The sequence below is a fragment of the Mobula hypostoma genome, chromosome 5 (genome assembly GCF_963921235.1).
Source record: "Mobula hypostoma chromosome 5, sMobHyp1.1, whole genome shotgun sequence".
Lineage (NCBI taxonomy): Eukaryota > Metazoa > Chordata > Chondrichthyes > Myliobatiformes > Myliobatidae > Mobula > Mobula hypostoma.
The window spans coordinates 87838208-87853072 of record NC_086101.1 but is presented as its reverse complement, the minus strand read 5'-3'; the positions used below and the strand labels follow the sequence as shown (position 1 = coordinate 87853072).

At 38.2% G+C, this 14865-nt stretch overlaps 1 protein-coding gene across 3 annotated transcripts in view; it reads right to left on the bottom strand.

The window, feature by feature from the left end:
• Positions 1 to 14865, bottom strand: part of LOC134346855 (low-density lipoprotein receptor-related protein 1-like) — a 2119020-nt gene that overhangs the window by 205508 nt on the left and 1898647 nt on the right. For all 3 annotated transcript variants that reach the window (XM_063048628.1, XM_063048629.1, XM_063048630.1), the window contains 3 exons: positions 9331 to 9518; positions 3916 to 4121; positions 393 to 581 (listed from right to left, as the gene is read on the bottom strand). In XM_063048628.1, the coding sequence (XP_062904698.1) occupies positions 393 to 581; positions 3916 to 4121; positions 9331 to 9518 (583 nt within the window). The remainder of the gene's footprint in view (positions 1 to 392; positions 582 to 3915; positions 4122 to 9330; positions 9519 to 14865) is intronic.

Below are 14865 nucleotides of genomic sequence, written 5' to 3'. Positions count from 1 at the left end.
ATTCAGGTGAAATCAGTCAAAATAAAGTGTTTGATTCAAAACCTGGATAATGTCAGGCTATCACACTCTACAAAGATCCCGTTCATTCGGTGGGATTAGGGTTATTACAAGTGATGTAACCCCTGTAGGTTAATTAAATTATGATTAGCTAACTGGAGGCACTTTGTGGTGTCAATGTGCTGAGTTTGTTGAATGCTAATATATAGCTCAAAGTATGTAGTTTGAAATATTATGTACATCATACTTATCTTTTAACCTCAATGATAATATTACCTACTTGCAATTTCATTGCTTCTAAATAAAATGATTCCCAAATCATAATTATAAAATCTGTCAATTAAATGAATCACTTGCGAGAACTTGAAAACATATAGCATGTCATCAGCAATTACCATCAGGTTGCCTGTGAGGATGATACACCTGGATATCCATTATCTGATGCCATGAGCTGATCAGTGAAATCTTGTTCAAGCCTGTGGTTTTGTGAGCACGGCTGACTGACTTAGTTTTCCAATCTGTCCAGTAGATGTAGTCTTCAAATAATGTCACCGCTAATACGTGTGAGATATCTTGATTATGAACTGTAATCGGACATAGTTATATTAATGCACTACATTGGGAGATAGCTAGATGCAACATTTCATATTGTAAAGACATCGGGTGCAATGTACACACATTTTCTTTTGAATTAACAGTTATGGCAACATCCAAGTTCCCCAGGGTTTCCCTTAATTCAAATTTACTTATTTACTTACATACAGTGCAAAGTAAGTCCTTCTGGCTCTTCGAGCTGTGCCACCTAGCGATCCCCTGATTTAATCCTAGCCTAATCATGGGACAATTTACGATGACCAATTAACCTACCAAGCGGTAAGTCTTTGGACTGAGAGAGGAAACCAGAGAACCAGGAGGAAACCCATGCAGTCACAGGGAGAACATACAACTTTCTTACAGGCAGCAGAAAGAATTGAACCTGGGTCACCAGTTCTGTAAAGTGCTGTGCTAACTACTACAACACTGTGACGCCCCAAGTGGAAATATAATACACAGAACAAAACACAAAACTTTGTGGTTTGAGGTTTTATTTGGTCCGATAGTGATTGCAAGAGGTAATATTGCGATTCTTCAAAACGAAATAACAAAATCATCTAAAACTCATATACTTGGAACTGAAATCCTATTATACCCACCAAGACACTCATTTTATAATTAGATTAAATGGATGGCCTTAATGTACAGAGTGCACACAGTGGAAATCAATTTTGTTCATGTTCCCTTCATTTTAAGAACGCTGTTTTATCTTAGAAGTAGTTTCACATAACACTAACAGATACTTAACTAAATGGGAATTCTAATTCAGAAGAAAGCATTGACCATCAGTATCAAACCCAATTCCATTCACACTCAATTCTTGTACAGATGTACACCTATGAGAAATCTCAGCACAATCTGGCAGAACTCCTGTTTATTTGTAGAGGGACCCGGAGACCCACTAAAGCAGTCTGACCGAATTCTGCTAATTCAGCACAGATTCAAAACATCAGCTGGAGGTCTTCCATTAAGTAGGGTTCAGTACCACACAAATGTTGCATTTATCATTAATCTATCAGGGAAAAAGCAAAACTGGTGTATTTATTTCATTTCATTGATGACAACTGAGGGAATAATGTTGAACAAGAACTATTTTGCATTTAATCTCCTTCCCTCTCTGGACCTCAATTGAATAACTTTGTTCTGTCAGACACTAATGTGGGGGTTGGGGGTATAATGCTATTGTTGTTGTTTTTTGTTTTGCAAGAAACGGGGGTTGGGGGTATGATGTTATTGTCTCTGTTCTTTTGTGAGGGAATGGCGTTGGGGGTTTAGAGTTTGAGAGTTTTCAAAGTTTCTCTTGTTTATTTTCCTTTTTGTGTGGGGATGGGGTTGATGTGTTTTTTCTGTATTTCATGGCCATCCGGAGAAGATGAATCTCAGAGTTGTATTGTGCATGCATACTTTGACAAGAAAAAGAAACCTTTGAACCTTCAATGTTTGGTATGTTTTTATATATGACTTCTGATTATCAAAAGGAATGAAAAAAATCAACTTTTGAGCCGATAAGGAAGTCATGTAATTATTGAGAACAGGCAAAATTCTGGCTATAAAGTTAAAGATCTAAATCATTCAATCACTTTAAGAACCAATCTTGAAAATTTCTTTAATGGGGATACAAAATTGACAATGTCATCTTATTTTTGATGTAACACCTTTAGCAATCAATCATTGAACTCAGATAAATTTTAATTCCACTTTGTAATATAAAGAAATCAAGCCACAAGCACTCATTCAAATCTGACAATTTGATTCCTTATAAGAACCTGCTGTTAAAAATCCATAAATTGGAAGCATAGTAGGAATCTATAAAATACAAAATATATTTTACTTTGATTTTGCTGACTATCCTTTGTGAATTCCTGCAAAATGCCATTGATTCTGCATTTTTGCTGCACATATGGTGTATTTTACAGCCATGATAACATTCTGTCAATCATCACAAATAAATAATGACAAATTCCAGTTGACAAAAGATTTAAAGTGCTGCAAAAATGTAATACACTCATGGACATGTTCGACGAGATAGTCAGCTAATCTTTAGGGGTATATACATTTATTAGAATTTTCAAACCAATCTTCCTTTTTAAGATTATGATGAATCTATGATATATTTTCAGTACATTATAAAAATCTGCACCAGGAGCCAGAAGATTCAATTTTTACAGTATCAGTGACATTTTTTAAATGGCACTATACATAGTCATGAAAAATGGTTCTATTCAACACATTATACTCAAGAATGATAGAGTATGAGTTTGTTCCTACAATCTACAATGTGGTAATTCTCCATTTCTGACAGAGTCAACAAGGGCTTAGTGAGCTTTCTCCCATGAAATGAGGACAAAAATATTACAAGTCAGCTCAATTGATTTTTTTTTCTTTGAAAAAATAGTTTTTAAAATCTAGAATCAAAATTTAATACAGGAGCTCAAAATCAGAATTTTTATTGAAATTATTTCCTGTAGTTCAGCACAAAACACTTAAGCTTAACTGCAAAAAAAGGAAAAGAAAATAATTCATTGCTAAATTCTGAGCTGAAACTTTTTCATAAACTTCACTCACAATTCTTTCACATTTCTCTTTGGTTTTGCACTGCTCTAACATCAGAAAATGGTATGAAAGAGTCAAGAGGCAAAATCTAACATGACTTATCGTCCAATGGTGGACCTGAAAGGCAAAAAAGGAGGCCATGGACCATTATGTTGGAAATAGAATGGGAATCAGAATTAAAGTGTTTCGCCACTGGAAGTTTGGTTTTTGGTGGATGGAGTGGAAGTGCTCGATGAAGCGGTCCCCCAATTTACTATGAACCTCACCAATATAGATCGGGTTATAAAGTTATAAGGAGAGTTTAGCCAGGCAAGGTCTTTATATCTAAGAATGTAGCAGAATGAGGGGTGATGTCATAGAAACATTTAAAATTACAAGGATCATAGATAGTGGAAGGTGACAGTACTTTCCCCAGAGTAGGGGAGATCAAAACTGGGGGCATAGATAGAGTGAGAAGGGGAAAGATTTAAAAGGGATGCAAGGAGCAACATTTTCATGCAGAGGTTGGTAAGTGTAAGGAATGAGCTCCCAGAAGAAGTGGTTGAGACAGGTTCAAGAATATTATTTGAGAAGCATTTGGATAGATACAAGGATGGGAGGGTGCTGAAGGGATTATGGGCCTAAGGCTCAGGAAATTGGGACTATCCAGAACAACAGGGTCGCAATGGACTAATTGAGCCAAAGAGCCTGGATCCATGCTGTATGACTTTATGTTTCTCAAAAATTACATTGCAAAATAATTCAAAATGGGAAAAAAATAGCCTTACCTACCTCTATGTCTATTGGATCCATCCAGGTCAGCAAACTCTATGTACCCTTGCTGGTCATCGGCCCAATACAGCCTGTTGTTCACATAATCCAGACACAGACCACTTGGCTTCATGATTTTTGCATTTATGACAATGCTTTGATTAGTTCCATCCATTCCAGCACGACCAATATGTGGATTTTCACCATGATTGGTCCAATATAAGTACCTGAACAAAAATAATTATTTAAAAACCTGTTACAGAGCTCAATTTCAAATGTTAAAACAGTAACTATAGGAAATATTTTGCACTTCAAAGATAATCTTCAATTGTTCTCTGTGTTAACTGACTTTCTGAAAGGCAACTTTACTCTGAATAGTTATAATTTGGAGCATTCTACCTCATGAGTTATTGAAAATGAATATCAGGATGCTGAATAACATGTTTCTGCACTACAAATTTCAATGCAATTCTGTTCCTGCTGAAAAATCATAAGGGCTAAACTTAACCCTTCCCTCCTTCACTTTACATGTTTAACGTTGGTATCTGATCCAGTGAATATTTTTAGAATTTTCACCTTTCATATTAATCTTCTAAATCTGAAATATTTCAGTAGGCTAACTTTTAACTCAGGCACTACTTTTTCCAAAACAAAAAATCCTATTGGTAGTATTTGTAGCCAAAGATAAAGTAACGTAATTCAGGGAAGAGATCTTGCTGTCAAAGCAAGGAAAATGGCACAATGATTAAATAATTATTTACACATTACTGGAATTCATGAATGAAGTAATGTTAAAATATTAAAAGTAAACTAACTGTACTATACAGTAATTATAGTTTGGTACATTTTTAAGGAGTGTATCAAAAGGCAGCTTATTTTGGCCCATTCTACATGCAATCTTTCTGTTCAACATTATGAGGGGTTGCACTTCAAGAGGATGTTCCACATCACGATTTTGCATAATGAGAAACTGTCATCTGTGTATGTATCATGTGATAAGAGATGGAGAAAGGTGATTTTTCCACTTCTTTTTCAGTCTAACATCTGAGATAGGTATATTATTGGAGAGGATCACAAAGGGAAAATACACAAACATCTAGAATGACAAGGGTTGGCTAGAGGTAAGTAGTCAGCATGGTTTTGTCCTTTGGAGATCATGTTTTATGAGCACGTTTGAGTTGTTTGATGAGGTGACTAAGAAAGCTGATGAAAGCAGAGCAGTACACATGATTTATAAGGACTTCAAGTAAGGCCTTTGGTAATGTTCCATATGTTAGATTCAATGGAATCCAGGGACAGCTGGCTAATTAAAGACACAATTGATTTGATAGAAAGCAGATATGATTGTTTTTTGGACTGGATGCCTGTGACTAGTGGTGTGCCTCAGGGTTCAGTGCTGGGCCCATTATTGTTTGGAAGAGGTACAGTCGGCGTTTCGGGCCGAGACCTTTCGTCAGGCCTGATGAAGGGTCTCGGCCCGAAACGTCGACTGTACCTCTTCCTAGAGATGCTGCCTGGCCTGCTGTGTTCACCAGCAACTTTGATGTGTGTTGCTTGAATTTCCAACATCTGCAGAATTCCTCGTGTTTCCATTATTGTTTGTCACCTCTATCACTGATTTGGCTAAGAATGTACAGGGCATGGTTAGTAAGTTTGCAGAAGATAGTGAAAATGAGTGGTTTAATGGACAACAAAGAAGGTTATCAAAACTTGCAGGGGATCTTGATCAGCTGAGCAAGTAGCCAGATGATTGGCAAATGAGGTTTAGTTCAGTTAAGGTGCTGCATTCTGTGAAGTCATATCCAGTTAGGTCTTTCACAGTGAACAGTAGGAGCTTGGGGAGTGTTGTAGAACAGAAGAACCTTGGATTACAAGTACATACTGAAGTCACAGGTATATAGGTAGACAGGGTGATGCCTCTTCCCAAGGCACCCCTGCTCAGTACAAGAGGACATGGCTTTAAGATAAGGGATGGGAAGGTCAAGGGGGATATTAGAGGAAGTCTTTTACTCAGAGAATGGTTGGTGCGTGGAATACACTGCCTGAGTCAGTGTGGAGGCCAATACACTAGTGAAATTTAACAGACTACTAGACAGGTATATGGAGGAATTCAAGGAGGGGGGTTATATGGGAGGCAGGGTTTAAGGGTCGGCACAACATTGTGGGCCAAAGGTCTGTACTGTGTTGTACTGTTCTATGTTCTATATGTTTGATAAAAAAAGGCTTTTGGCATGCTGGCATTTATAAGTCAAAGTATCAAGTATAAAAGTTGAGGGATTATAGTGCAGTTCTACAGGACACTGGTGAAGATGCAGTTGGAGTATTGTGTTCAGTTTTGGTCGTACTACTGCAGGATAGGTTATTAAACTGGAAGGAGTTCAGAGAAGATTAACAAGGATGTTGCCAGGACTTGAGGGACATTGTTATAGGGAGAGGATGGACTGACTATGACTTCATTCTTTACAGTGTAGGAGACTAAGAGGTGATCTTACAGAGACGTATAAAGTCATGAAGGGCAAAGATAAAGTGAATGCATTTAACCTCTTTCCCAACACTGGGCAGACAAGAACTAAAGGGCGTAGGTTTAAGGTAAAAGGGGAAAGATTTAATAGGAACTTGAGGGACAACTTTTTTTACACAAAGGACTATATCTACGTGGAATAACCTGGTGAAGGAATTGGCTGAGACGTACAAGAACAAATTTTAAAAGTCAGTTGTTCAGCTACATGGATTGGAAAGGTTTAGAACGTTATGGGTCAAATGTTGGCCAATAGGACAAGCTTGGATGGGACCATGGTCTGCATGACCAGTTAGGACAAAAAGCCTATTTCCATGTTGTATATCTTGATGACTCTATGACATAAACCATAAGAGTGACTTTTGATTCCATTTCCCAGACATTTTGGTAGTGATTTATGTATTCTGTAAGAGAAAACTTTTGTTTTCTGAAATCCCATATGGCGGGGGGTACCTGCACATACAGTTCCAATTCACTACTCCATCCCCAAAATCTGCAAACTATAGTTCAGCTCTTCCTGATCAGTTCCATGAATTTGCATGCATTAGAGTAGAAAAGGAACCAAACTCTACTGGCAAGGTAGAGTTTTAAGCCTGACAGTGACTTTGGAATTAGACAATAGACAATAGGTGCAGGAGTCGGCCATTTGGCCCTTCAAGCCAGCACTGCCATTCACTGTGATAATGGCTGATCATCCACAATCGGTACACTGTTCCTGCCTTCTCCCCATATTCCTTGACTCCGCTACCTTTAAGAGCTCTATCTAACTCTTTCTTGAAAGAATCCAGAGAATTGGCCTTTACTGCCTTCTGAGGCAGAACATTCCACAGATCCACAACCCTCTGTGTGAAAAAGTCTTTCCTCAACTCCGTTCTAAATGGTCTACCCCTTATTCTTAAACTGTGGCCTCTGGTTCTGGACTCCCCCAACATCTGGAACATGTTTCCTGCCTCTAGCATGTCCAATCCCTTAATAATCTTCAAAGTTGCTGGTGAACACAGCAGGCCAGGCAGCATCTCTAAGAAGAGGCCTGAAACGTCGACTGTACCTCTTCCTAGAGATGCTGCCTGGCCTGCTGCATTCACCAGCAACTTTGATGTGTGTTGCTTGAATTTCCAGCATCTGCAGAATTCCTGTTGTTTGTGCCCTTAATAATCTTATATGTTTCAATGATCCCCTCTCATCCTTATAAATTCCAGTGTATACAAGCCCAGTCGCTCCAATCTTTCAACATGTGACATTCCCGCCATCCCTGAGCTTAACCCAGTGAACTCCCTCCATAGCAAGAATGTCCTTCCTCAAACTTGGAGATCAAAACTGCACACAATACTCCAGGTGGGGTCTCACCAGAGTCTTGTACAACTGCAGAAGGACCTCTTTGCTCCTGTACTCAACTCCCCTTGTTATGAAGGCCAACATGCCATTGGCTTTCTTCACTTCCTGCTGTACCCATATGCTTACTTTCAGTGACTGATGAACAAGGACACCCAGATCTCGTTGTACTTCCCCTTTTCCTAACTTGATACCATTCAGATAGTAATCTGCCTTCCTGTTCTTGCCACCAAAGTGGATAACCTCACATTTATCCACATTAAACTGCATCTGCCCACTCACTCAACCTGTCCAAGTCACCCTGCATTTTCATAACATCCTCCTCACATTTCACACTGCCACCCAGCTTTGTGTCATCTGCAAATTTGCTAATGTTACTTTTAATCCCTTTATCTAAATCATTAATGTATATTGTAAATAGCTGCGGTCCCAGCACCGAGCCTTGTGGTACCTCACTAGTCACTGCCTGCCATTCTGAAAAGGACCCGTTAATCCCTACTCTTTGCTTTCTGACTGCCAACCAATGTTCTATCCATGTCAGTACCCTACCCCCAATACCATGTGCTCTAATTTTGCCCACTAACCCCCTATATGGGACCTTATCAAAGGCTTTCTGAAAGTCCAGGTACACTACATCCACTGGCTTTCCCATGTCCATTTTCATAGTTACATCCTCAAAAAATTCCAGAAGATTAGTCAAGCATGATGTGTCATAATTTCATCTTTTATAATTGACTCCAGCATCTTCCCCACCACTGATGTCAGACTAACTGGTCTATAATTGTCTGTTTTCTCTCTCCCTCCTTTCTTAAAAAGTGGGACAACATTAGCAACACTCCAATCCACAGGAACTGATCCTGAATCTATAGAACATTGGAAAATGATTACCAACGCGTCCACGATTTCTAGGGCCACCTCCTTAAGAACCCTGGGATGCAGGCCATCAGGCCCTGGGGATTTATCAGCCTTCAGTCCCATCAGTTTGCCCAACACCATTTTTTGCCTAATGCGAATTTCTTCAGTTCCTCCGTTACCCTAGGTCCTCTGGCCACTATTACATCTGGGAGGTTGTTTGTGTCTTCCCTAGTGAAGACAGATCCAAAGTACCTGTTCAGCTCGTCTGTTATTTCCTTGTTCCCCATAATAATTTCACCTGTTTCTATCTTCAAGGGCCCAACTTCGTTCTTAACTAATTTTTTCCTCTTCACATACCTATAGAATTCCCATATTATAGAATAAATGCCGAAATACCAAACTGAATTTCACTCATAAGTTAATGATGGTGAAAGTCTATAACTTCTGTCATTACACCCAGAGATTAAAATCAGAGTTATATAACACAACTGCAAAGAAACAGACCCTTCAGCACATTTAGTCCATGCCAAACTATTAATCTGCCATTAAACCCCTAAAATGCCAAAGCCATTTTTGAGGAGGTTTTGTTTCATTATGTAGTTAGCATTAGCCAATATTTTTGGATAAGAACGAAAATTAAAGGTATATTAGTTCAGAATTAGATATAGCTCAGACAATATGAGTACAAATTTTGATTATATTTTATGTTGCTCCTAATATTATGGTCATACCCAATGCGAGGATCGATCACTAGATGCTTCAAAGTCTTAAGGCCTGTGTTCACAAGGACTGTCTGATAAAGTCCATTAAGTTTAGAGACTTGAATTGTCAGTTTGCTTTTGTCACACCAGTAGAGATTCTTGCCAATCCAATCAACTGCCAATCCTTCTGGAATGGCTTGTCCTGTATGTTGGACCACCTGGGAAAAAATAAAATGAAGTAATAATATTCACCAAAGACATTTCATGCCTGAAGGAACAAGCACACAGAAGTAAAACAGCAGACCACAATCACCAATCCAATAAGGATCTATAGTCTCAGACAGGATTTTGATTAAGTATAAACTGATTCTAATCTAGATGAACAAACTTTTAGTTGTGCACCCAGAGCAGCCAAAGTGTTGTGTTTCAGCACATTTCTATTGATTTGTTCTTAATATTCAAGTTTTCCTTTTTATGCAAATGTGCAGAGTGGTAATAGTTTGCAAGTTAGCATAAGGTAGTGTAGGTTTGAAAACAGAATGTTACGGACATGCAGGTATTACATTTTTGATTATGTTGTTTATTATTCATAATTTTTTTCAGATAAAAGTAATTTAATCTCTTCCATATACCTGAGTAAATCAGCAATTTGAAGAGCCTGATATAGAACATAGAACAAGCGGTATAGGAACAGACCCTTCATCTCATGTCTGCAGTGATCAGGATGCCAGTGTAACTGAATCCATCTTCCTGAACATGGTCCATGTCCTTCTATTAGCTGTCTGTCCACATATCTGTCCAAACTCCTCTGAAACATTATCATATCTATTTCTACCAATTCCCCAGGCAGCAATTTCCAGGCATGTACCACACTTTTGATGCCTCACCCATCTCCTTTAACTTTTCACCCTCTTATCTTGAACAAAATTTGACATTTCCACAGTGGGAAAAAGAAATACTTTGCCGATCTATCCTATCTATGCCTCTTCTAATTTTGCAAACTTCTTTCATACAAGTATTCTATCAACTTCTAGGCATATAGATGTACTTTAAGATTCCATAGAGAGATACATTACTTTGATATAGCTTCACAAACTTGGGCATTTGTCTTCAAGCTGACATAAATATCCAGGGAAGTTAAAGTAATAGGATTGTTGAGAAACTTAGGAAATCTTTTTTACTGGGAAAGCTGTGATAATCTGGAACTCACTAAAAGGTTATGGGGCATTATAACAGTAATTCACTCGTTATATTCAATAGTTGTGGGATATTTATGCACCATCTAGACAAGACTGCGAATTACACAGCTGGCAATAATGAAGTTCCACATGTAAATGAAAGGCAAAAGCCATTGTGAACATCTGTATAGTCATTCACTGCCTATATTTATTAGAAGCCAGTAATGATTTCAATACTATCATTCCAAGCAAACTCATTTCCACACTCCTAGACCTGGGACTGAACACCTCTCTTTGCAACTTGATTCTTGACTTCCTGACCAATGATATGCAATGAGTAAAGATAGGCAGCAACCCATCTGCCACAATAATCCCCAGGAGCGGTGTCCCTGAAGACTGTGTCCACAGCATCCTACTCTACTCCCTTCACACTCACAATTGCATGGTCACATTCTGCTCTAACACTGTCTACAAGTTTGCAGATGATAGTGCAGTATTGTGCTGTATCTCAAATAATGATGAGTTATCAGAGTACAGGAAGGACAGAAAAAATATAGAACATAGAACATAGAAATCTTCAGTACATTACAGGCCCTTCAACCATGTAACCTACTCTAGAATCTGCCTAGAATCTCCCTAGCGCATAGCCCTAGTGACATGGTGTCGTGATAGCAAACTTTCCTTCAATATCAGCAAAACAAAAGAGATGATCATGTAGTGTGCTGCTCTGGATTTCCAGCATCTGCAGACTTGCTCATGTTTAGGATTTGCTGCTCCACTGTGAAGTCTCTTTAAGAGATGCCTACTCTGAAGAACCTATCTATTCATTTCCATAGATGCTGCCTGATGTGCTGAGTTCCTCCAGCATTTTGTATATGCTGCTTTGGATTTCCAGCATCAGCAGACTTCTTTTCAAGTTTAAAAGCTGATCATTGACTTCAGGAAGGGGGACAGTGCACATGCTCCTCTTTACATCAACAGTTTGAGATGGTTTGAGAGTTTCAAGTTCCTAGGAGTGAACATCACCAATACCAGTCCTGGTCCAACCACATTGACACTATACACCTCTACTTCCTCAGGAAGAAAAAATATTTATCATGTTCTCTTTGATCCTCACCAATTTTTATTGATTTTGGAAACTAGTCTTGCCTCTGTCCATGCTTCTCGCTGCCTCAGTAAAGCAGCTGGCATAATAAAAGTTCCCATTCATTATGCACATTCCCTCTTCTCCATCCTAAAAGCATATATCACCAGGCTCACAGATAACTTCAATCCTGTTCATCCTCACTTGATGAAGGGTCTTGGCCCAAAATGTTGACTGCTAATTCCTCTATTTAGATGCTGCCTGACCTGCTGAGTTGCTCCAGCATTTTGTGAGATCATTTTAATGGGGAGGATAATGCAGGCCTGAGGGTCAAAGGTTTTTGCACAGAATGTCATATATCTCACCGATGATAGATCTGGAAAACCTGAGCCTGCAATTGCATTGTTCATCAGAGAAATGCAAGCAGGGCATGATGTCTGCAGATTCTCTGGGAATAGGCTCTGTATCGAAAGTGTAAGGCCTGATTGCATGTTGAGAGCCTAAATAACATGGTGGGTCTTCTACTAAATGCTTGACTGATTTCTGTAAACCACACGAGTTTTTGGAACTAATATTCTTGGTATTAAAATTAGACCAATTTAACTGACCAAAAGACAATTCTAAGATGACATCTTCTGCTTCTCCTTCGCAACTTTGCTCACTGTCTATATGAAAATTGTACTGTATGTTTTTTTAGGTGAATCATGCTGTTAAATTCTATGGAGTACAACTGGAATGTGACCAATCAACTGCAATTTATATGTATAAAACTGAGAATTAAAATAAAGTGGTGTTGAAGCTTCATATTTCCATATTTCCCTGAAGCATAGAACAAGGACGTTTGGCCATTCAAATCTGTGTCAGCTCACACAACAATCCCATTCTCCACTAATTTTCCTTCTGGCCTACTCTCTTCCCATTCCCATTAACTCTTATCATCCTCACTTCACTTGGGGCAATCTACAGGGATCAATTAATCTGCCAATGCAAGGAGAACACAGAAACTCCATACAGACAGTTCCAGAGATCAGCATTAAAGCTGTACTGCTGGAGCTATAAGGCACTCATTAATTTTGTTGTGCTTTTCGCTGAATAATCCATTACACGCATATGGAAATTTCAGTACCAGAGAAAGAATGTTATAATGGTTATAAGTTAAGGTCACTGAACCAAACTGGGTAAAAAAAATGTAGGTAATTTATGTGAATCATCTGAGGGAAATTGATGTAGTTATTCATAGGTATGTATGTACCTTAAAGTCAATGACAAAGTAAAATTTACTATCGAATTGTATATATGCTACCAATTGACTTTTTTTGCAAGCATTTACCAGAAAATACAGAAATAAAATAGAATTTATGAAAAACCACACATAAACAAAGACTCACAAACTAACTATATGCAAAAGATGAATTGTGCAAATAAAATAACATTGAGAACATGAATTGTAAAGGGTCCTTGAAAGTGAGGTTGTAGATTGTAGAATCAGTTCAGAATTAACCACACTAGTTCATGCTGTAGGATAATCACCGCTCATGATTCTGTCGAACCTAAGGCTTCTGTACATTCTGCACTATGGTAATAGTGAGGTGCATGTATGTGTTTGTGTCTGAGTGTTTCTGTGTGTGTATGTGTATGCACAGATTTTCACATGTGTCTGCACATCCATGCATGCAAAATCAACCAGAATGCAGAAAACTCTGCTATACATGTGGAAATAGCCTAATAGCATTAAGTAAAGGCCATGGTCACTGGAAATGTTACTAGAGTTTTGTAGGAAGGCAGAGATTACTTAATAATGAGAAACGTTCTGATTTTTTCATATAGACCTTTAGAACTGCTAATGATATCAACACTGAGACACATCTGAAATGAGTATCTTCACAACTAAATGACATCCTGTTGTCCAGTCAGGTCAGTCAACATCAGCTGTGTTGCTTTGAAAGCAAAATGAGCAACAAACCAGTGTGATGTATTTCTTGTTCTATTGATAATATTCCTTGATGGATGAATTGTGGAGCTATGAGCTTTAATTTATATTGTTATGGGCAGAAACATGCAGTGTTGAATTGGTATATTTCTGTTAGAGGAGAAAAAGGCCAGCTACACGTAATACGACAGTTAAAAACTGATCTTACTATTTGTAATGGAGTTATCCATTTACAGAACTCATAATGAGCAACTCTGTTAGTCAGAAAGATAAGTAAAACATTATCGTGATGGAATTGCTAACTTGGTTTTCCAAGGATGAGTGAAATCATTTCAGTTGGCAAAATGGAGTTTTGGAAACAAGCCAGACTAGTTCAGTAGAAAATATAAAATCCTCCTTAATCATCTCTCATTAAGAAATAGTTAGCTGTAGAATTGTAGCTGATTAGTATCTGTAAGCAGTCAACTAACTTATAGGAGTTCTGTCTTCAGATTAGAACCGTGTTTGGTGATAAGGACCTCTTAAGAATCTCTGGACCGGTCAGCATATATCAGAGTCCTTGATGAGCAGAAGGACATGAGACTTGCTTCTGTATCAATCACTTTGTACTCTGTTTTAGATTTGTTTTGTTAATCCTTTGCATCATTCAGTAGAACGACTTGGAACTTGTTCTTTTATCAATTATTTTACACGTTGCTTTAGATGTGGTATTTGGAAACTACCTTTTTATGTTTACTTATCACTTAGTATATTCTTAATAAAATACCCTGCAGCAACCTTGAAATGCTCCTTCTCCCTCATTGATCTGAATACTCTAAATCTGCTTATTTTTTCCTTACACTACATCAACATGGATAAACCACAGAAACAACTGGAACAATTTTATAACGGGATAACTCCGCCAAGGAAAAGGAATTGCGAGCACGATCTACTTTAAGTAGAATCCAATTTTGCATAAAGAAAGAACCAATGTGATTCGGTTTCTTGGCTACAATGAATAGATATGTATGTTGGCCAGCTGTTAAATAGAAGAGTTCCTATAAATGACCCCTTGAGGTTGATGATCTTGGAAGGTCTACTGCACTGCACATAGCATTTTGGGATTTATTGGCAGTAAGATTCTGTAATGACAGTCCCAGCCTATTGTTAGCACATGTTTTCAAGTGCCAACATCTTTTCCTGCCATTTTTTTTACACCATTTCCATTTATTATTGATGTCAGGAGAGTTGAAATTCCCTTGTTATATTGATACCTTTCAGAAATTTGCCAACATATTTGCTCTTCTACCTTCCCTTGAACATTTAGCAAATATGGTGGACCCCCAGCTGTGTGGCAGACACTTCTTGTTTTTCATTCAACTTTCATATCCTCA